The sequence below is a fragment of the Gallus gallus genome, chromosome Z, assembly GCF_016699485.2.
Source record: "Gallus gallus isolate bGalGal1 chromosome Z, bGalGal1.mat.broiler.GRCg7b, whole genome shotgun sequence".
NCBI classification, from domain to species: domain Eukaryota; kingdom Metazoa; phylum Chordata; class Aves; order Galliformes; family Phasianidae; genus Gallus; species Gallus gallus.
Window position 1 is genome coordinate 85,567,516 of NC_052572.1, and position 22,495 is coordinate 85,590,010.

The 22,495-nt window shown below is 52.1% G+C and overlaps 1 protein-coding gene across 1 annotated transcript in view; it reads left to right on the plus strand.

The window, feature by feature from the left end:
• Nucleotides 1-298: 298 nt before the first annotated feature.
• The window catches only part of FRMPD1 (FERM and PDZ domain containing 1), a 29,790-nt gene continuing 7,593 nt past the window's right edge, over nt 299-22,495 (plus strand). Inside the window, 13 exon segments of the mRNA XM_015280797.3 lie at nt 299-392; nt 8,890-8,994; nt 9,275-9,432; nt 10,479-10,581; nt 10,715-10,760; nt 12,026-12,133; nt 15,757-15,852; nt 18,533-18,658; nt 19,293-19,412; nt 19,695-19,831; nt 21,056-21,182; nt 21,584-21,679; nt 22,130-22,312. Coding sequence (XP_015136283.2) covers nt 8,894-8,994; nt 9,275-9,432; nt 10,479-10,581; nt 10,715-10,760; nt 12,026-12,133; nt 15,757-15,852; nt 18,533-18,658; nt 19,293-19,412; nt 19,695-19,831; nt 21,056-21,182; nt 21,584-21,679; nt 22,130-22,312 — 1,401 coding nt within the window. The 5' untranslated portion in view covers nt 299-392; nt 8,890-8,893.

Genomic DNA, 22,495 nt, shown 5'->3' on the forward strand with positions numbered 1-22,495 from the left:
CTTCTCAGCCTGCAGAGACTGAGCCCACCTGGGACTCGCCTGGAAATGCCCCGCAGAGCCAGGAGGACTCTCCCAAAAACACAACGGCAGCCGGCGGCGTGGGGTCACCCGCTGGGGACAAGAGGGGGCAGGAGAGCCGCAGCCCAGGGGACAGACAGCGGCCCCGGTTGCGCCGCGATGCGTCCAAGCGCACGGCTCTCCGCGGGGATGCGCCGCCCAGCAGACGCGCTCCGGAGCCGCGGCGCTGCGGGATGCGCGGGATGGATGTGCGGGAGCGGCCCCGGGAGGAGCTGCCCCTGCCCCGCCCCGGCTCCGCCCTCCCTGCCGGACAGCGGCTGCCCCTGCCCCGCCGCCGCCGCCGTCGCAGTTCCGCGCTCGGCTCTCTGCGGAAGGTAACGGGGGCGGCCCCGGTCTGAGGGATGCCCGGGGAGCCGGCAGCCCCGCGGCGGGAGGAGAGGGCAGCGCGGTGGGGTGCGGAGCAGCGCGGCCGTCGGGGCGCTCGGGAGCGATGGCTTCGGCCGGAGGAGGTGTTGCGGTACGCGTTGCGGCCGCCTTCGCTCTGCCTGGGCTATTTCTTGAAAGAAGCCTTTGCTAATATCCGTCTTTCGGTTTGGATACCGGGAAAAAAAAACATTCTGCTCCGAAGGAGCGGTCAGGCACTGCAACGGGCTGAGCGGGGAAGTAGCGGACCTCCGCCCCTGGAGGTCGTCAAGAGATGTGGCGCTGAGGGACGTGGGTAGCGGGCGCTGTGGGGATGGGTTTGGGTCGGACCGGGCGATCTCAGAAGCCCTTCTCTATCCTTAGTGACTCTGAGATACTACTGGAATTAGTAACTGGCTTCAGCAGCTTCTCCTGTTTTGCCTGGAGATGAGGCGCTGGCGACCTTGAGTGCTGAGGTCCTCGAATGTACATCCTCTGACTGCACGTAGCTCGTTTGGTGGGCTCTGACCCAGTCTTGCACCAAACACCGTGAGCTAGTTTTTCTTTGCACAGGAGGAAGCTATGGATGCTTCCCCGAAAGAAAAGTCTCGGTTGTAGAATTGAGTCGATGATACCGTCTTTTTGACCACAGTGGGAAAATGTTAGGAGGGAAATTTCAAAGGAGGTTGAGGGAGACAAAGTCAGAGTGGCTTTAACGCGCAGGTGATGGATGCAGTGGTCGGCAGAGGTCATTTCCACGAGCAGGGCGATGGCGTTGCTTTGTCTCTGTGCAAAACTCTGCCCGGAACGGGAGGTGGGTTCAGGGTGGCCGTGTGTGTTCCTCTGCCTGGGCAACCCGTTCTGAATATACCTGCTGATCTCTGCCTCATGCTGTGCCATTTCCCTGCAATGCCACCTCTGCAGCTCCCTTGTTGAATACGCACTTAACTAAGGCAGTGAGGGTGGTGACGCACTGAACAGGTTGCCCAAGGAGGCTGTGGATGCGCCATCCCTGCAGGCATTCAAGGCCAGGCTGGATGTGGCTCTGGGCAGCCTGGTCTGCTGGTTGGCGACCCTGCACATAGCAGGGGCACTGGAACAGTCTGGAGGAGTGCAGCACAATGGAAAGGGAGGGGACATCCCCGTTGTGCAAACAAGATGGTAGAGCTGGCCATATGGAGATAGATTCCCGGGTTGAGCAGAAGGGCAGGAATGCTCTGGAGAGGAAGGAGGCTGAAGGGAAGTTGGTGATCCCTTCTGGGAAATGGCAGGTGAAGTTTGTTTCCACCAAGGCCTTTCAGGCACAGCCTGTGCCAGCTATGACTGCTGTGGGAAAGGGTGGTTGGGCAGCAGAGATGCCAGCGTATGAGTGCAGCTGGGCTTGCAGCCAAGTGCAGAGCTTGCCATACAGGCTCCTTTACTTCCCCGGTTTGGCTGCGGGTAGCAGGTTTACAGGACGTGCTTCCAATTGTAGTGCTATCTAATGTACCCTGGATTTCACCTCTGTGTTTTAGTAAATTACTCTCTGAGCAAGCTGCTAGCAAACAGAGCAGCGCCTTTCATGCTGGAATGGCTTTAAACTGAGGCAGGGGAGGTTTAGGTTGGATATGAGGAGGAAGTTTTTCCCCCAGAGGGTGGTGACGCACTGAACAGGTTGCCCAAGGAGGCTGTGGATGCCCCATCCCTGAAGGCATTCAAGGCCAGGCTGGATGTGGCTCTGGCCAGCCTGGTCTGCTGGTTGGCGACCCTGCACATAGCAGGGGGTTGGAACCGGATGAGCATTGTGGTCCTTTCCAACCCAGGCTGTTCTATGATTCTATGAATGTTTCCAAAGAGCCTGGCGTTGTTAAAGCTGAAGGCAAAGTCCTAGGCTTCCCGTGCAGTTGGCTCCACGTGCAGCAAGAAATTCATAAGCCAGTCTCTTTCAAGAGCACGTGCTTTCCCCTTTCTCCACTCATGGCACTTGCCAAAAGGCTGCGCAGAAGTTGTTTCCCCACGTGCAGCCCTCAGGCACAGTGAAATCCTAAGTGCAGGATCACCTGCGGATGTGGGGGAACCCATTGCACTGCCTGTCCTGGTCCTGAGCTTATCCACGAGGTGAGTCGTCTTCAGAGCCGTGTTTGTGGCTTCCAGGTCTGCACCACAACATGGAGAGCGGTGCTGGCGTGCAGTGTTCTGCACTGAATGGTTTAATCCTTTTCCCCCCCCATGTTGTGCAAACTGCAAGTGGAACGAAGGCGTTGCTCGTGGTAGCTGCTTGACTGAGTGCTGTTGAGCATGCAGGGGCTGGGGAAGGGGATCTGAGCTGAAAAGAAAGCTACTCTTGGAAAGCTAAGTCAGGAAATTAGAGGGGAACCTTCCTAATACACCGGTGGCTCTTGTCCAGAGAAATACAACTGAAGGGATGAAAGTCTTAACGCTTCCGCACCAATCTGGTTTTAGAAGCGAAGGCTATTCAGAGGAGAGGCATTGCTTTTTCTCCTTTTTTCTCCCTGCACATTATAACTTTCTTCCTTTCGTGTGTAATGGACCGTGAAGCTTTTACCTCTCCCGTAGGGCACTTGCTGATACGATCATTATTCAGTGCCCGAAGTCTGTGCATAACTCCACAATCTTGTCTTCTAAAACGAATTCAGATGTGAAGCCTCTGAGGTCTAGCAGAAAGTCCTTGAACTGTTGCAGATGACTTCAGAAGGAAAGCTCACCACCTCTGGCAGTGCCAGGCAGTTTGGCAGGGGCGTGCAGCAGCAAACAGCTTATGTTCAGCAATAGCTTCTGGCCACCAGTCAGTCCAATGAAAGCAGCGACAGGGACAGCCTCCACAAGTGTCTGGCACCTGCCAAGCACTCCTGTGGAGGTGCTGAGGTCTGGGTAAGCCCGAGTGTAATAAAGCCCCATCTGTGTAATAAAGCCTCCATGGGTGCTGACTGGCACAGTGGGACATGGGACAGTCAGAGTGCTCGGGTATTTGGAATAGGCAAGGAGAGGCAGCAAGAGAGGTGTGTCTTCAGACATCCCCCATGTCCCTGGAAGCCCCCATCTGCACGCAGTGTTTGCATCAGGCTGCCTTCACCAGCAGCAAGGCCTGCAGTACGATCTCCTGGCTTCCCGTGCTGCCAAGCATTCAGTTAAAGGCTTTGCACTCAGAGCAGGTGGAGATGGTTTCATTTTTCCTTTGTTTGATTACCTTCCTGGCAGCAGCTGTTTTTCAGGCTTCCATTAGGATTGAAAGGCAAGGAGGAGCGGTAATTCTTTCTACGATATTAAAAGTGCTGAACGGTGGAGGTCTTTCCATTTTGGATGCAAAGTACACCGGGAAATACTACAGCTTGGAAGCGCTGTATGGGGGCAGTGGCTGGGGCACATCGTGTTTCTGACACGACACGGACTTCTGAGGTGTTTCATGGCTTTGTTCACACATGATGTCTCAGCTTTCCTCCTTTCACACCGCACATTTTGGGAGGAGGACTCCGTGTCAGGGAGTGTGGCTGCTGGCCCATCCTCGGGGCCCGTGGCAGCAGAGCCACAAACCATACAAGGGGCTGTATGGGATGTGATGGCGTGCCCCATGTCTCAGTGCACGCCCACACACCTCGAGCTTTTCATTGCCTGGGTCCTCACCGAGTTTCCCTGGCGTGGAGAAGCTGAGTGAAAATGCTCAGAAGTGTCCCACAAGGGGACATCAGCTCAGCTGCAAAGTCCTTGCTGGGAGTCAGGCTGTTCTGCAGCACCAGACCAATTATAGCCAGGGGTGATCAGACAAGCAGCTGACATGAGGATGCGGAGGATAATCCAAATCCTGTTAGTGACATCTGGCAAGGTCTGTATGATTGTGGAAGCTGCAACAGTGACGTGAAGTGATGATGGCAGCGTGGTCCTGGAGCAGTCTCTGGTATCATCTCCCCGGCAGATGTTTTCTTAGGTTGTGGTGGGGAGGTTTGATCCTGGCCCTCTTGGTCCTGCTTTCTCCCTGACCACGTCTCAGAGAGCACCTTTAGAAACTAGTGCGTGGAACACTGTAAAACACTGTTTTGTCCCAGTGCCTCGTTGAGGGTGGCTGACCTTCCACAGCTTTGCTGCGGGGACACCCAGTCCTGCCAGATGTGCCTTTGGGGGCAGCCCAGGCTCACAGTGAACTGTTTGTCAGGACTTAGCTGAGTTTGCTGCTTCCTACCTGGGGGGCATCCACCCGGTTCTGCACCTGGTCATGCAGTCCTGGGGGGAGAGTCCTCCCCTGGCTGAGGGATTCCAGAATGTCCTCCAAGATCCTCCACCTCCCCCCGGAGCTAGGAGTGCTCATTAGCTGGTGACAACCTCCGTGAGTGCCTGAGCAGAATCCTTTTGGCCTCTGAAAAGCACTGGGAAGACTGGGGCTTTCTGGCCGCTGAGTGTGAGCTAGAGGGTTTCTCAGTGCTGTTCTCCAAGCCAAGGGGGTAGGACACGTTGCAAAAGAGAGCGCTGCTGCTCCACCATGTGCTTCATAGACCTGCACGCAGCAGACAGCTGGTCGCTGGGAAATAGCGCGTCGGATGAGTCGGAGCCTCTGCAAGAACCAGCCCCGCTTCATCTGAACTGCAGCCTGAGTTCAGATCATCAGCTTTGCCGGCGCTGAAATCCGCCTGCAAGAGCCCTTCCAACCGCAGTGGGACGCTGGCAGGATCGCAGACCTGTTTGCACCGCTCTCTGTCTGCTGTGAGAAGGCACCAGAGGTGCGATGAAGTGCGCGGGTCTGTTACGTTGGTCTTTATGTTGTTATCCGTTGCTGTTTTTTCACAGCTTGGTCCGTAACTCCGTGGCTTTCAGGGCTGTAGAGTACAACACCCTCATAGCACTGCGTGCAAAGCACAGACATCTCTTTCTCCAGGGGAACCGCAGAAGTTCAGCATCACCGGGCTTGCTTTGCAGCCCAGGAGATGCGATCCAGACGTAGCCGTCCACCAAAGGATAAGAAAAGAGGCAGAATATTTCTCCCCAAAGCTGCTGCAGAGGCTGCTGCTGGCACTGGGGTCCCTGGCGTGCTGGAGTGGCCAGAGGCAGGGTTTGGGTATCTTCCATGGCCGGGCAGTCCTGTGCACATATCATGGCCTTCTGTGCGGGTTGTGCAGCATTAGGTGGAGCTCAGCTTCCTGAGCTGGTTGCTCTCATGGTTGTCCCTGCTTGTAAACGTTGCTTCAGAGCGGCTGGGAGGCTGGCCTGGGGTTGGGAGGAGGAAAAGGACTTAAGGGCCTTTCCTCCCTCGGTGAGTTCACATAGGAAGTAGGAATGCTGCATTAATCCTTGCGTAGCTGGGCGTGCTCCTCAACCCTGCGGAAAGCGAGTTGGGGCGATTGGGTCCCACCTGCCAAGTCTGACTTCATTCTGCATTGGCAGCATCAGCAGAGCTGGCAGCTGGAGTGGTGAGGCAGCTTCCAGTCGTCTGCCTTGTGGGTACTGAAGTATCTGCTACGAAGGGGAGAGCAGAGTTGTCCCACTGCATCTGCCGTAAATACACGTATTCTCAAAGCAGTGTGTGTCACAGCTGCTCCTTCCCAGTAGTCAGAACAAACTCACGATAAATTCAGCCCCAAGTTCCAGCAAATGTAAAACAAACAAACAAAAAAAAAGATTGAATTCTTCTTCACTTGCCTCACATGGGTGTATCTGGGATCATTTATCAAGGGTGTTCTTATTGCCTCCGTGAAGGTCAGCCGCGTTCTTTTTAAGGTACGGGAATGCAAATCAATTCTGAAACTTCAGCCACCCGTGCTGCTCTGCAGTGGGCACTCCAGGAAGGTCTGTGTCAGGGTGGCCGATCTGCAGTGGGTCGGTGCTGCTGATGTGAAGGAGAAGTGTTGCACGTGGGTCTTTTGCACGTCCCTGCTCACTGTAGCTGGATGTCCCCCCCTGTTCTGCACAACCCTGCAAGTCACTGGTGACCATGAGAGGTTTTGCTAGCTTTGTGGAGAGGTTCCTGTGCAAGGGGGGCCCCCAAAAGCAGAAGAAAATGGTTTTGCTCAGCTAGTCTGGGCATATCTGATGATGCCCGTGGGAGAATGTGGGAGACCGGTGGTCCTCCCACTGCATCCCAGCTGTTGGAGCTCAGTACAGTTCCAGCATCCAGAGTCAGACCTTCTGCCATGGTCTCCTGCCTGCTTCCCCACAGACTGTCTGTTCTAGCTGCTCTCCAGTGGCCTCCGTGACAGTGGGGACAAAACCGAGAAGCTATGTAAGGAATGGCACCGTGCTAAGTATTCTGAAGAGAATCAGAGATCATTTAGTCTAGATGAGCCCTGTTCTGCCTGCTAATTACTCTAATGATGTCTGGGTTTTGGCCTGGTGCTGTCTTAGCAATGTGTGCCATTGCAGGGTGCCATTGGGGGAATAATGCAGTCGAAGAGCAAAGGCTGCCATCCCACACGGTCGCACTCCATCAAAGCTTGCAGAGCTGCTTGCTTGCCAGCAGCACCGTGGTGTGTCCTGAAGTTTGTTGCACGGGCAGTGAGAATGTGAACTACTGGAGCAAACAACGTAAATTCCATGTTGTGAAGCACAGGGAAGAGGGGATAAGCCTGTCTTTTCTGCAAAGAAGGAAAATGAGAGCCAGCGATAGAGGATGGACCTGCTTGTAGAGGCAACAAAGCATCAGTGTGTAACTGGTCTTGGTGTGTCCATAGCTGAAGCTGCAGACATCTCAGCATCCAAACGGAGAGCTTCTTGGGGCAAAGCTGCAAGCAGGTCTTCCTCCGTATCTCTAAGGGGAATTCTGAAGAAGTCAAAAGGATGTCAGGAAGAAATGCTCCTTGCAAGAAGGATTCAAAAAGCGTCAGCCACAGCATTAGGCGTGTGTCATGGTGTCTAGAGAGCTGGCAGACTGAAATACTGGGGCTGTAAAAGGGATGCCAAGCATAGGCGACGACTCCTCAAGCCTTGGTTTGACATGTTGCATATATGTCTCAATGTCTTCCTGGCTGCAGAACCGTTAGCTTATGGTGGTTTCCCAGTTACCCATCTGGAAAAGGTGCTTTTCCTTCTGAGAGCACTATTTGGTTGCAGAGATACCGATTTTCAGCTCAGAGATGCTGCTCAGAGGCAGGCGAAGGAGCAGTGTCAGGGGGGCATGGCTTCTGAGAGTGCTGCCTAACCAAAAGCAGCCAACAGGATGGTCACGAAGGAGCTGAGGGGCTGAATCTCATGACCCCCATTTCTGTGCCTTGTTGCGTGGGTGAGTCGTGAAAGGGGCCAGAATGGCTTGCAGGGAGGGAAGGAGATGTCGATGAATTAAGAGGAGCGGAGAAAGTGCTAAGGACTAGGGGAGGTCCAGATTCTGCTCAGACAAAACGCGTCACGCTTCACCTGACAGCTTCCAACCATCTCTTTTATTGCTCTGGGATGAACTTAGTAATATTTCTGCTGCAGTGGCTCATCAACCACGGTCCTCTGCACTGTCCCAGCATAAAAGAAAGTGTCCCTGGGGGACACACACCTCTTGCAGTCTGAGCAGAAGGCAGTGTAGAAGGTGGGTATAGTAATTCTGATTCTTTGTCAGTATTTGAAATACAGAGGTCACTTTTATCTTCAGCAGAAGCAAGAAGGAATAGCTGGGAAACTGCAGAGTCCTCAGCCCCACATCCATCCCTGGGAAGGCGGTGGTGTGGCTGATCCTGGAAGCCACCTCCAGGCATCCGAAGGACGAGAGAATCATCAGGAGCCAGCACGGATTCACGCATAGAAAGTCCCATCTGTCAGCTTGAAAAGCTGCTGTGATGAAATGGGCGGCCGGATGGGAGAGGGGGGAGCAGTGGGTGTTGTCTGCCCAGATGTGGCCGGCTGCTCCCGTGAGATCCCTGTAGGGAAGCTGCTGATGGGTGGAACGTGAGCAGGCAGAATGGCTGTGCCCAAAGGGCACCGGTCAGTCGTGCAAATTCCAGCTGGAGCGAGTTGCAGTAATTAGCGGTGAGCATCCGGGGTCAGCACTGAGTCCAGACCTATGCGCTGCCATCGTTAATGACCTGGACGATGGGGCAGAGCGTACCCTTGGCAGCTTTGCAGATGGCACAAAGCTGGGAGGAGTGGCTGGCATGCTAAAGGGCTGTGCTGCCATTCAGCACTTCGGCAGGCTGGGCAAACGGGCTTTTGAGCCTTCTGATGTTCCACAAGGGGAGGAACGGTGCCAGGCACCGGTTGTACCCTGGTCATACCCTGTGGCAGCACAAGAGGCGGTGGGAAGACCGCTGAGGAGGTTCCCTCTGTATGCCAGGAAGCACTTCTGTTTCCTGGGGGGGTCGTGGGGCCTTTCTCCTTGGAGATCTTCTAAATCTGAGTGGTGTGGTGCTTGGCAGCCTTTTGACTTGGAGATCCCACATGCGGTCATAGCAAACCTCAGTAGCCTTCGTTACGCGGGAGCTGTGAGTTGGTAGTTCCAAACACCGTCCAGGAGACTCACCCAATCTTTTGCCATTCTGTTTTCCTGTGGTTTCTGTCACTTTTCAGATAAATGGAAGATTTGGAGGCTAACTTAATCCAGACACGCAAAGCATGTAGGATAGAGCAAATGGTAGCAAAATGGCTTCACCGCTCTCGGGACGGGGCGTCCAGGTAAGCGTATCCTCTGCGAGTGGGGTGCCTGTTGATTGGGTTTGATCAGAGACAGCACAGGCTTGTTTCCAGTGAACAAGGGAAGCCACTGCTGGCAGACATCTCTCATTTTTTCCCTAGAAAAAGGGCAAAGTTTTCACCCGTAGGTACCTAAACAAGTTCTGACCTCTCTGTGCCTTTCTGCACCCCATGGAAAGCAAGGGGTCTGTGGCCTCTGAGCCCCTTCGGTGGGGTGTTTTCTGATCGTATCTCAGTTGATCACCAACTTCTTGTCTTGCAGTGGCAGAGTGTCCGTGACGGACGTCGCCAGCGATGGCGGTGGCCAGGCTGCCAGCCGTGTCAAACTCACTGTCACAGTGTACAAAGACTTGGTCCTCCACCACTACGGCTTCGAGATTTGCCCAGACCTTCCTCTTACAATCGCTTCTGTCACTGCAGGTAAGCACCGCCGTCCTCTCCTTACAGCCACGGCTGTGGGAGAGCCGAGCTGCCCCAGGGGGCCCTTCTGACCCCTTCCTGCCAGGTACCTCTGGTTAGCACGCGAGCCTTGGGCACAGAGAGGGAAAAGCCTGCATGGCTGTGGGCATTGGCCCGTGGACAAGTTCTGCCTAGGCCAAGCAGGTCGACTCTTCCGGTTATAAAAGGCTGAGGTTCAACTCTGTTTCTAAGCTGTTTTGGCAGTTTAGTATCAAAAACTGTGACTCTGTTTGTTATTATTATTTTTTTTTTTCAGTGGGCACGCAAAAATGTCTGCTTTACGGCCTGTTGGTGTCAGTGTGACAGGCAGAGGGAGGACGTACCCCAGCTGGGCAGAGTAGGTGGTGTGGAGAGGGTGGGCCGGGCTCAGCCTCCAGCAGGCTGTGCCGAAGTTCTCCTGTCAGCATCCCGTGTGCCACATGGCCGAGTTAGCTGGGAGCCTTCGGGGGTAAGAAGTGGAGAAGGAGAATTTCTGTTGGACTTTCCTTTCTCCCTCCTCAGAAGACAGGCTGCTGGCAACGGGGGATGCTGACGTTCCTCAGGCCAGAAGTCCGCCTGCTCTGTAGCCCTTTGAGCTGTGTGTCTGCTGCTCTTTGGGAGCCCTCTCAGCAGCCATTGTGGCTGAGGAGACCTTCCCTGTGCTCTCCTGGTGGCAGAGGGGTGTCACCGTGCCAGCAGTGCAGAGGTGCAGCAGTCAGTCTGGAAATCCCTTTCAGTCGTTCTGCAGCATTCCAACACTTGTGAGCATTCCTGCTGTGCCCGAGGCTCACACGTGTACCATGAGAGCACTGCTGGGTGGCTCAGTGGCAGCATTTGGGGCCAGAGATTGGGCGGCATGGACACACATGGGCTGTGTGCATCAGCTGGCAGCAGTGCCCCAAGCCCCTTCCCTTTTTGTTTTGCCACCCAGAAGGGGTTGTTGCAGCAACTGGGTGCTGGGTGGGAAGAGGAGTGCTTTGGTAGAAGGTCTGCTGGTGTGTGATTGACTGCAGGCTGCTTGCCCACAGGGAGCACGGCGGATGGGAAGCTGCTGCCAGGGGACCAGCTGCTCCGGATAAACTCCACCATGGTGGAGGACATGTCCATTGAACGGGTGGCTGACATCATCAGGTACGGTCCTGCCCGTGTTGTGCAGACAAGGGGATGAATGCAGGAGGGGAGGTGTGGGGACCCACTTTCTCCAGGGGCTACAAAGGCACCTGCAGGTGCTGACCTTGGCTGACTGCATCCCTCTGTGTTACAGGGATGCTGGTGATGAGCTCCTCCTCACTGTCCTGCGCTGCACATCGGTGAGTGGTTTCTCCTCAGCACTCTCAGCAGCTCTGCTCCCTGGCCTGGGCAGCCGGGCTGGCACATGGGATGCTCCCCACTTTGCCAGGGTTATCCTGGCAAAGTACCTGCATCCCAGGGTGTGTAAGGCCAATGCTGACAGTGTGGACCAACCCCCCCACCCACCCGAGCTGCTCCTTGAAAGCTCCCGATGTTCTCTCAAACCTCAGATGCTTTCCTGCGTTCTTTCTGTGTGCAGAAAAACATTTATCCTTTTTTTTTTTTTTTTTCTCTCTCTCTCTCTGGGCTCCACCTGGCTACTCATTGCAGCCTGAGGGTTTCCCCTTGTTTAGTTCAGCAAGTCTGGGATCTCGGTGGGCAAAGCAATGGCCTGTAACTTCCTCCCTTCATTTTTGCTCCTTCAGATCTCTACTGAGCAAACAAACCTGCCTGTGCTGGCTGGGTTGTCCTCCCCTGCTCTGTTAAGAGCTGGGACCCTGCTGTTGGTCCTGCTTTGGGAAGAGAAGCCAAATTTCGTTGCAGAGCTTTGGTGCTGGTTGCCTGTTCCTATTGTATAAGCATCACCAGCAGAGATCTACTACTAGCACAATGTGTGTGCCAGCATAGACTTCAGCGTGTGTAAAAGCTGAGCTGCAAAGCAAGGACAAGATGGTCAGAGGGCTGGAGCACCTCTCCTATGAGGAAAGGTTGAGGGAACTGGGCTTGTTTAGCTTGGAGAAGAGAAGGCTGTGGGGAGACCTCACTGCGGCCTTCCAGTGCTTGAAGGGAGCGTATAAACAGGAGGGTGGACAGCAACAGGACAAGGGTTCTAAATGAGGCAGGGGAGGTTCAGGTTAGATACCAGGAGGAAGTTGCCCAAGGAGACTGTGGATGCCCCATCCCTGCAGGCATTCAAGGCCAGGCTGGATGTGGCTCTGGGCAGCCTGGTCTGCTGGTTGGCGACCCTGCACACAGCAGAGGGTTGGAACCAGATGAGCATTGTGGTCCTTTGCAACCCAGGCCATTCTATGAGTCTGTGATTCTATGACTTGTTGGACAGCTGTGTTTGGGCTCTGAAGGCAATCGCTGTCCTGATAGCTGAGAGTCCTGCAGCAAGCCTGGATTGCATTGGGAAGATTAGAGGCTCCTACCATCACCTGCTCCTGTAGGTGTGAAGCAGCGTGATGTGAGCAGCACGGGCATCAGCCCTGATCCCCTGCCTCCTCCATGAGCCATTGGCTCTTCAACAGGCCGAGCTGCCAACAGAGTGCTGTTATTTTTCCAGGGTGGGCCTAAATCATCGTTTCTCACCGAGGAGAAGAGGGCAAGGCTGAAAACAAACCCTGTGAAAGTGCGTTTTGCAGAGGAAGTGCTGGTGAATGGACACGCACAGGTCAGTGGGGCAGAGCTGTGTTGCATACAGGTCGTGTCCTTTGGCAGTGCTGGGCTGGGGTCAGTGCAGCTGGGAGCCACAGAGTGGCTGCACCCTCACTCTGCACCCAGGGCTGATCTGCCTTGGGTATGCATCCCATCGTCTGGTCCCAGCTGGGTTTGTGGGCTCCTGGGTGATGGGGGGGAAGTGCTGGCATCTCCATAGGGATTTGCTTACTTGGGCTGATGAGAAGCTGGTGTGCGTTCTGCTTCTGTCTTTTCACCACCACGTGAACTTCCTGCCCAACTTTCTGGCAAATCCTGACCCTAATGATAATTGGCGAATCCTATTATTGGTACCAGTTCTTTTTCTGCCAAGGAATCTGGATCATCTCTCCTGGCCTTCAGCAGCTCTCAGATACCCTTCTCTTTGGAGAGTTTGGTGCAGGTGACTTCACTTTGCGGTTACATTTGGCACGGTATGGATTCTCTGTGACATGGATATGGTTCCCAAGCTAGAGTGACAGCTGTCTGTTTCGTGGCCACTCAGAGGGCTTCTGTAGGGCATTCATGGCTGCGTCTGTGATAGACCACCTGTAAGAAGCTGAGACAGTCTGTTCTGATGTGAAACAGAACCATGGCTCACTGAGAAGAACCTACTTATATCTATCTCTATGTATTTAACTGTGCCGTGGTGATGAACCAGCCACTAGCCCCTTCTCTGTCCTATAGGCTCTCCCAGCTCTGGTCGTAGAGAGCTGACCTGGCCCAAGTCAGGCAGAGCTGTCTCTGTGGCGAGCATTTCTTTGCATCAGGGCACAGGGGCAGCCAGCAGTGAGTGCCCTGGGTGTCACAAGGCTACTGGACAAGCACAGTACAAAGGCATGTCAGGACCCCTCCTCCTTTGCTGGCCTGCTGCTGGGAGCAGGAAAAAATTTATTGCCTCTTTCTAGAAAAGCAGTACTCACCATGGACAACTGCTGCTCTGCTTGTGTGACTCAGAGCTACCCTCCTTTCGAAGGAGAGCTGCATTAAGGCTAGCAAAAAAGACATTATGGCCCTGAAAAAAATCTGCAGAGACTCCTGTTTCATTAAGTGATCTTAATGGAGCATTGCTAAATGGTCTCTGTGACAACTGGAAGGAGCCCAGAGGCTGCCTTTTGCAGCCGAAACCCGAAACCCCTTGTTTGGGAACATAAATTGTTGATGAGGCTCAGTGCTATCCAGCCTCCATTTTATGCTGTGAACGCAGGACATGTTTCCATTTGGCTGAATGATACGTAAGAGCAGGGTCCTCTGGGATCATGAGGTCAGCATCGGTGTATTACTAGAAGATGCGGGCCTATTTGTAACCTGGAGTAAATCAACCACGTACCAGGCAAAACAGGGCTGGGATACAGGCCTAAGTGATAGCAGAAGCTTTCGGAATGAATTCAGAGCAGTCTATCAGAGCCTGCACGAAAGGAGAAAAATCTCACCTGGTTATCCTGGCCCGTTGATTGGATCTGAGTCGAAAAGTGGCGATGCTTCATTTGAATTTCTGTGTAGGTGTAAAGTTCTGCTGTGTGCTGGCTGTACAACGGAGTGTTCATCTGACAGCACGTGCAGCTGCCAGAAGATACGTGCATTAGGTGCAAATGAGCATCACTTCTCTGAAGACGATGAAGGACCCAAAGGCTGCCAAAGACATGGTGTGTTTGTGCTACTGATCACGAATGCCCCCTCCCATCCCGTGAATTTGGATGCCCCATCCCTGCAGGCATTCAAGGCCAGGCTGGATGTGGCTCTGGGCAGCCTGGTCTGCTGGTTGGCAGCCTGGCACATAGCAGGGGGTTGGAACTGGATGAGCGTTGTGGTCCTTTTCAACCCAGGCCATTCTGTGAGCCTGTGAAGGAGTCAGAGCTTACGCTCAGCAGCAGTGGCAGCCTTCACTCATTTGTCATGGTAGTAATGTCAGAAGCTCGAGCCTCACAGGACAGGAAGGAAGAACAAGGAATGAGTCACAGAGGTGTCTTTATGTTCTTTCTTGCAGTGCTTCCAGGGCACATGGACTGCATCAAGAGCAGCCAAAGTTGTGAGATTTACAAGGTGTTGCAAAGCGAACGAAACATGGGAGAGATAAATCCTAGAAATGCTGTTCTCAGCATGTCCAGGGGTGAAACAGCAAGCCTTCTCGGTGCCAAAGAATAACAAGACCAAGGCCAAAATCAAGAACAAAGGTGCAAATGACCTCTGCTAAAGGAAGAATGCAGAGGTCCAAGGGCTACAGTTCCGGGCAGCCCCAGAAAGATGGTGCCTTTCCCAAAGCACCCAAGGGAGCTGCCTTTGCCATGGCAGTCGTTGTCCTATCTAACACGTTTAAGACACATTTCTAGAATCTCCGGTGATGCCTCCTCCTCTTCGGGAGGTCACAGCGATGTACCTCAGGGGGATGTTCAGCACCTCTGAGTGCATAGCTGAATCCTACAGCCTTCCCCTGCCATGGAAGTTGTATTTGTTGTAGGGTTTGAGTAGCTCTTGAGGCGAAGGCATGGCTGCTGCCGGTGGGGAGGTGTCACTGCGGGGCCTTATCACAGCCCCCTGCCTGGTAATGGGAAGATGTGTTTTCTGCGAGCCACGGTGGACATACCTGAGCCATGTATAGCTGTTGAACTAGGTGGAATTTTATAGTAAAGGTATTCACTTTGCTCTTTTTCTCTTGCTCTATCCCTGGGGCGTAATGAGGGAATAAATCTTAGGGCTATAAAAGAAGGCCGTAAAAGCAGAGGAAGATTTTCATTCAGCAGGCTTGAGGAGCAGGCCCATGTGAATCTCATCGAGTTCCAAACGGCCAAAGGCAAAGCACAGCCCCGTGGTCTGGGGCATTCATCTGAACAGACTGGGCGACCAATGCAACCCTATGGAGAAGCATGTGTGGATGTTGATAGGTGCAATACGCAGTGGCGGTGTTTGCTGTAGCCCAGAAAGACTGTGATGTCCTGGACCGTATAAAGTGAAGCATGGTCAGCAAGTTGAGGAAGGTGATTCTCCTTTACTTGGCTCTCATGAGACCCCGCCTGGAGTCTTCAAGGAAGCTCTGGGGCTCCCAGGGAAAGAAGGATGTAGACTTCTCAGTACAGGTCCAGAAGGGGGCCACAGAAGTGATCGGAGGGCTGGATCAGTGCTCTGCTATGAAGAAAGGTTTGAGAGTTATGGTTGTACAGCCTGGAGAAGAAGAGTTTCTGGGGAGACCTGATAGAAGCCTTTCCCTACTTAACGGGTTTTAAAAGAAGGATGGATAGAGACTTTTTACCCGAGCCTAACTAAAAGAAGGTGGATTTAGATTAGCATAAGGAAGAAATTTTCTACTATGAGGGTGATGAGATGCTGAATGAATAGGTTGCCCAGAGAAGTTGTGTATCAACATCCACAACTGGAAGTGTTCAAGGCCAGTTCGAGTGGAGCTCTGGGCAAGCTGATCTAGTGCAAGGCATCACTGCTTACTGCGGGGGATTGGGACTAGATGATCTTTAAATGTCTCTTTCAACTCAGACCGTTCTGTGGTTCTGTGACTCATATCAGGATGTGCTGTGTCAGGCAGAGCAGCCTGGTGCCAGCAGGCCTGATGTCCAAGGATTAATTAGTGCTGCTTCTTTTGTTCCGCAGGGGAATTCTCTTCTTTGCATGCCGAATGTTCTCAAGGTATACTTGGAAAATGGGCAGACGAAAGCTTTCAGGTTTGAGACCAGCACTACTGTAAAGGTAATGATGCTTGATGTCTTTGTTCTCGCCGCCTCTATTCAATCCAGTTGCAACGATGCATGTAGTGGAACTTACAACCTCTTGGTTGCGTTGGCCAGCTGGTGCCGATTGGGTTGCTGGCTGCTGATGATCAAGGTGGATTTCCTTTGCCATTCCTAAAGGGGAAGCATTACTTTGATTCTCAGTTTTCTTCCTAGTAACTGATTTTCACATAACGTGTAGGAGCTTGGCTGTGAGACCACTACGCAACTTTGTGAAGCGTGATTAAAGTTGGGTGTCTTAGTTTAAACTGGGACAGAATTGTTTTCTTCGGAGTGTCTGGTACAATGCTATGTTTTGGTTCTGGGAGAAAAGCTATGCCGATAACACAGCAGTATCTATAGTTGCTGCTAAGCAGTGTCATACAGAATCAAGGCCGTTCTCAGCAAAGAGCCGGTGGAGGGTGGCCCAAGAAGCTGGGAGGGAGCAGAATCAAGACAGCTGACTTAAACTGGGAGAAGAGATATTCTATAACATGATATACTGTGGAAGGAGTTTTGAAGGGGGTAGGAGTCCACCTTGTGCTCTTCCACTGCTTGGGGGGGCTGGCTGGGCAATGGTTGGGGGGTGGTGAGCAATTGCTTATGCATTACTTGTTACATACATTCATAATCTACCTCTTCTTCTTTATTGATTGGTTGGTTGTTTAAATTCTGTCCCCCATCCCACTGGGAAATGGGGGGAGTGAGTGAGAAACTGTGTGGTGATCTACTCTAGCCATCCACTCAGCTAAACTACTACATTAGGCAGGAGGACAGCTTGCTTGGAAGGCTGACCAGTCAGCATCTGTCCATGCAAACTTTGCTTTCCTACGAAGTGACCTGGCCAGATGCATGGGAGAAGGCTGTTTAATATAGCACTGATGATGTGTTTACCTGAAAGAGAGAGCAAGCCTCCTGACTTGCACATGGAGAGCGGAGACCAGGTTTTAAGTATTTGTGAACTCACAGAAGTGCAACTGGGCATTGTTATTTAAGGTTCCCGTCCATATTCCAGCCTCATTTCTGCATTTGGCGGAAATATCTTCCCTGCACAGACGTGAAAAGTGATGACTTCCTTCAGATGAAAAGCAGCACCACCTCCCTGAAAGCAGCTGTGCTTGGAAGCATCACAGACAAGTTGATAGTAATTCTTATCAAAATACAAGATGCTGGTTGCTAGATCCGTTAATACCACACTTTCCACAATTCCCACCCTTAGAGTAAGGCCTACAAATTGTGTTTTTGTAGCCTGTTTTTATTGGGGTTCGTGGGCTTTGCTTGTACACGCTGATGGTAGGCCATAATTTGTTTAAGTGATGCATAATGTCGTGCAGCGGCACAGCTGCTGAGGAAAAGACATTTAATTAACAGACATTCTGGAATCAGGATGAAAGAACACTCAGGGGCAAAGTAAGGAGATTTTATTTGTAGTGCAGTGAAGAGTTTCTTGAAAAAGAAGAGGTTTGTTTTCTGCTTTGTCCAGACTTCACAGAACTGCTGTGATCTCTCATGCAATAAAGCCCCAGTTGTGAAATCCCTTTTCTCAGCACCGGAAAAGAAGTAAATAATGAAATAAAGCAAGCAGGTGCTAAGGAAGTAGGAATGGGTTGAAAGGAGAGATGTGAATTGCCCACCTGCGAGGAGTTTCCTTGTAAAAGATAGCTTAATTCCTCACGTTCTGCTTACCTCCATCCTGGAACAAACTCTTCTCTGCAAGAATCGACTGGAAGCCCTCATTGCCATCCTGACAGAAACATTGGAATTTGTGAAATACTTTCTGAGATAAATGTTTCCCAAAGTTCCTGTGCTATCCGAGATAACAGACGGGTTAAATGTTTATGCTCACCCCATGAAGACTGAGCACGTTAGGGGAGTTCTTTTCCAGTCTGTGCTCAGTAGAGCCATCAGTCATGTCTTCTGTTTGCCAGAAATACACACAGTCATTTCCACAATGCTTAGTGTAGCAAAAGAGTTATCTGCACAACCAAAGCAACGCATCTGATTTGCTGTGATTTTTACTAACGGTGGTGGTCTCTGTTTCCTGGGCTGCGGAGGGGAAAAGGGTGTTTCAGCAGGTCTCTGCACTTTCTTTTCTTTGAAAAGTGTTGGAGAGCTTTAGAAAGCTGGAATATTTCACAGCAGGTACATGGATTGAAGGTGACAAAGTGCTCCAGCGACTGACTCCGGTCCCCATTGTGCTCCATACAACTCAAGGAAATGCATGCCATGCTTGTCACACCTTGAAGCTTTGCATCTTGCAAGCACTTTTGTCACAGCCAGCTGCGGTTTCTCTCCCTTGTCCTTCTGCCCTCCAAAAAAACATCCATCGTCCTCTGTTTCTCTGCGCTTACCATGCTTCCCCTGCAGCTCCTATGGCTCCCTTTGTTGCCCACTGGCTGGCAGCAGTGGATGTGGGTATCTCTGAACGCTGTCCTGCCTGGCTGACAGAATGCTTCATTACTTGGCTGCCCTGCTGGGATAACACAGCTGGTAACCACCGGACTTGCAGAAAGGCTTGGGTTTGGCTGCTTCCCTTTCGCTGCTGTCCCACGCAACTTGCCAAGGCTGGCCAGAGTTGTCTTCGCTCAGACAGCATCCGTGCCATCTGCAGCAACTGTGTTTAACTTCTGCTTGACCACCTGTGTGCTCTCCTTCCCCAGGATATTGTTCTCACCTTGAAGGAGAAGCTCTCCATCCGGAGCATCGCGCACTTCGCCCTCACCCTGGAGGAGCAGTACAACGCAGCAAAGATCCATCTGCTGCATGAGGAGGAGCTCATTGAGCAGGTGTGGAGAGCCCCTGGTGTGGCCCCACAGCCATGTGGGCTACCAGAAACAGTGAGCTGTGGCCAGTGAGGTGCAGGGGGGCCCTGCTCTGCAGGTGTCACAAGAAGTGGGCTTGGATAACCTCAGTGGTGCTTGCCTCTTCTCTCTGTGTGAATGCAAGCCCCCCGAGAAGCAGCACTTTCAGCAGCACCTCTAATCCCTGTAGAGAACCCTCGGGGCTTAATTAACGTAATTCTTAGGCTCCAAGTGTCTGCTTTGTGCTGCTGTATCTTAGGACTGAACTTAAAAGCAGACGAATTTGCCCCTTCCTTTGTGGTTACACTTCCATGAAGCCTCTGTCCTGGGTGTGCTGCAAGCATATGAGATTAGTAGATGCTAATTAAGTTGTGCTGTCAGACGACTTTGAGGCTACCATGGGGGGGGAGAGAAAAACAGGAGGAGAATCAAAGCTAGAAATACAGACACTATCAACATCTCCTGGTATTTGCTAAGGATAATTTGCTAAGGCTGATCCACAGCCTTCCACCTGCCAATGGCTCTGAATGATTTCTTTGAGCTCACGCTGGATGCTGAGCGCTGTATTTATGGAGGGACTCCAGCAGTTACTGTGGCTGATGGTGTTTGTCCATTGCAGGTTGTCCAGAAAAGAGAATCCCATGACTGCAGATGCCTCTTCAGAATTTGCTTTGTCCCGAAGGACCCCTTAGACCTGCTGCAGGAAGACCCAGTTGCCTTTGAATATCTCTACCTGCAGGTGAAATGGAGGCGTTCCATAATTCAGGAATGATAATAATTTTTTTCTATCCAGCTTACACCCAAGCGTACTTCCAGCCCGTTTAGTTACATGAGTACGAAACGTAGAGCATAAGCATTTGGGTTGAACTTGTATCAAGTTCCTAAATCAACTCGGATCTAAATCAACAGAATGAGATTGAAATGAGCTGGGTGATTCCCTCTGCCTGGTCCACTGCAGTCATGCCAAGGGTCTCATTCTGGCTTCTTGGCTTTCACGCTAACTCAGCTCTGTTTGTTTCAGAGCTGCAGTGATGTGCTGCAGGAGAGGTTTGCTGTGGAAATGAAGTGCAGTGTGGCATTACGTCTGGCTGCCCTGCAGATACAGGAACGGATCTACACGTGTGCTCAGCCACAGAAAGTCTCTCTGAAATACATTGAGTAAGTTCCAGATTTTCTGTCATTTTGTGACCAGGCCTGGCAGATGTAGTTAACAGCAGCCATCGTTTTGCCCAGTGCTTAGTTCTGGGCAGGAGTCCATCTCTGACCCAAAGAGACCTCGGTCTGTTGGTTTTGCCAGTTGTTTTGAGGCAAGGTAATTGCATGAGCCTCCCTGCCTTTAACCTGCTGAGCTGCTTGGGTAATACGGGCAGCGTCACATCCAGGCATTGCCCCTAACAGAGGGAATTTCTCATCTGCAGCTGCAATGGGGCAGAACATTGCAAATCTGTTGTGCTGTTTTGCTCACCAAGGCTGCTTCTGCCAACACAGTAAGATTTGCATGCTGTGGTGTAGAGAGGGCATAATCACCAAGTTTGCACAGCTGGTCCCCTACGCCCATTCACCTACCAGGACCTCATCAGAAATACTCAGTTCCAGTCCTCATGCGAAGTAATGGGGTCTGGAGAACGACACAGGGGAAATGTTTTCACAAGCCCCAGGCGTGCTGAGCTGCCTTTTGGAGTTGATAGATCACACGTGCTCTGGAAAGCAGCCCCGCTTTAAGAATTTGTCGTGGCTCATCATTGAAAGGTGGGCATTTGTGCTGTAGCTGCTCCACAGAGCCTCCACCGGCTGGTGCAGTGCTGCTCATTCCACGTGTGCAGCCAGGGATACCCAACCACACACAGTCAGTGCAGTGCAACAGGCAAGTCCAGGCAGGTGCAGCATTCTTAGCTCCTAGGTATTTAACGCCTCAGCTGAATATACTTTTCGGCAAAACGTATGTGCCATATCTTTGGGTCTGAGGGACCACAGATGTGGAAACGTTATAATCTTGTAACCAAAGTGAAGTGAGTGCAAAAGTAGAGCTTTCATCTTCTCCATGGCAAAGACAGCCGGGGTTACTATGTGGACTAAGATTGTCTCCTGCCTAACAGTGGAAAACTGGGTGTTCTGCATGAGGGCATGCGCTCCTCCAGTCCCATCTCCTCATGCAGTACCAGCTGCACAAAGGAGTGATTTCAAGTGCAGCAGTCATGTTGCACGATCCTTTCTGACACATCTCAGCATCCTAACGCTCCGGGCACCCCGAGCCTTTGTCCTTCCTTGCTGCTGCCCCTCGTAGCTGTGGGACAGCACAACTGGGTCTTCCTTGGCTCCCCTCCCCTGTGCTGGCGGGACCTCACCTGCTCCAAGGGTTCTGTGATTCCATCTTTCTGGCAGGAGGGACTGGGGAATTGAAAACTTCATCTCACCAACTTTGCTTCGAAACATGAGAGGAAAGGACATAAAGAAAGCCATCAGCTACCACATGAAGCGGAACCAGGTCCTGCTGGACCCTCGGCAGAAGGTAGAGTGCGTGGCCTGGGATCCAGGTGCCTCCTGGGATGCCAGCTGCACTTCTTGGTACCAAAGAGGGCATGTCTTTCCTCTTTGGGTCCCCTCAGTGTCCCCTCAGTGTGCGACCAGCTGCTTTTCTCTTTTTATTCTGTAAGCTCCTTTGCAGCACACACACTCTAATTTCCCTGCAATCGTGTATTCTTATGTGGCTTGCTTGTACAGTTCCAGGTGGTAACTGTGGTAATGCAGCATTGTCCTATTCAGATCTGAAGCACGTGCAAAGCAAGCTAGATGTGTTGGTCAAATACTGAATCCTGTAAGAAAGGAGCATTGTCTAGCTTACAGTCTATCTGGCAAACTTCATTCTTCTGACACGTTTCTAAATAACATTTCTTCTCTTGCAAAATGAAGCATATGCTTGCAGCAGTCCAAGTGCGCCTGAACTACTTGCAAATACTGGGAGACCTGAAGATGTACAATGGGAAGATCTTTAATGCCACCCTGATGGTACGAGTGCTGATAATCCCTGTCGCTGAGGTTTGACGTGCTGTCTGTGCATGGCTTGTGCAGTGTGCTTGGGCAGTAAGTGGAAGGACAGGGCACCAGAAACGGTTTTAAGCCTTTTCCTTCATGTCCGAGCTGTAGCGAGGCTCTGTCTTAACTAAACAACCAATAACCAAGCAAACCTTATCCAAGGCAGAAATTCCTCATTATTGTTCTGACTGGATTGTTGATGTAAGACTAGCAGAGCTGTTCTGGCTGGGGGTTCTTGGTTTCTTGCCGGTCCCAGAACTGATCCATAACGGGTGGTAAACCACCAGCTGTTTGGGCCTGGACCGAAAGAGGACCTTGCTGATAGTTTGCACTAATGCTATTTCTACACATCTTGCCCAGTGCAGGAAAACGGGTTCCTGCTTTGGCCCCATCGTAATGTTGTTTGACCTCTCTCCCTTGCAGCTACAGGACAGGGAGTCGTACGTTGCCTTGCTGGTGGGTGCCAAGCACGGGGTGAGCCAGATAATCAATAGTAAGCTCAGCATCATCACCAGTCTGGCAGAGTTCACAAACATCAGCAGGGTGGAGCTCACGGAAGAGTCAGAGAAAGTGAGCATGGTGAAAATCTACCTGCAGGACCTGAAGGTGGGTGGTGCGCTCGCAGCAGCCAGCGCGTGGCAGAGGAAAAAGGGGGAGGGGGGCTGCCTGTTCTTCTCTTGGTTTTATTTTTTGGTTATCTGACGTGACGTTGGTGGTATCATTAGTGCAAGAGGCTTAGGGCAGAGTCAGGAGAGCAGGTTCTTAGGAAGAGCACAAAGTGACTGAAGA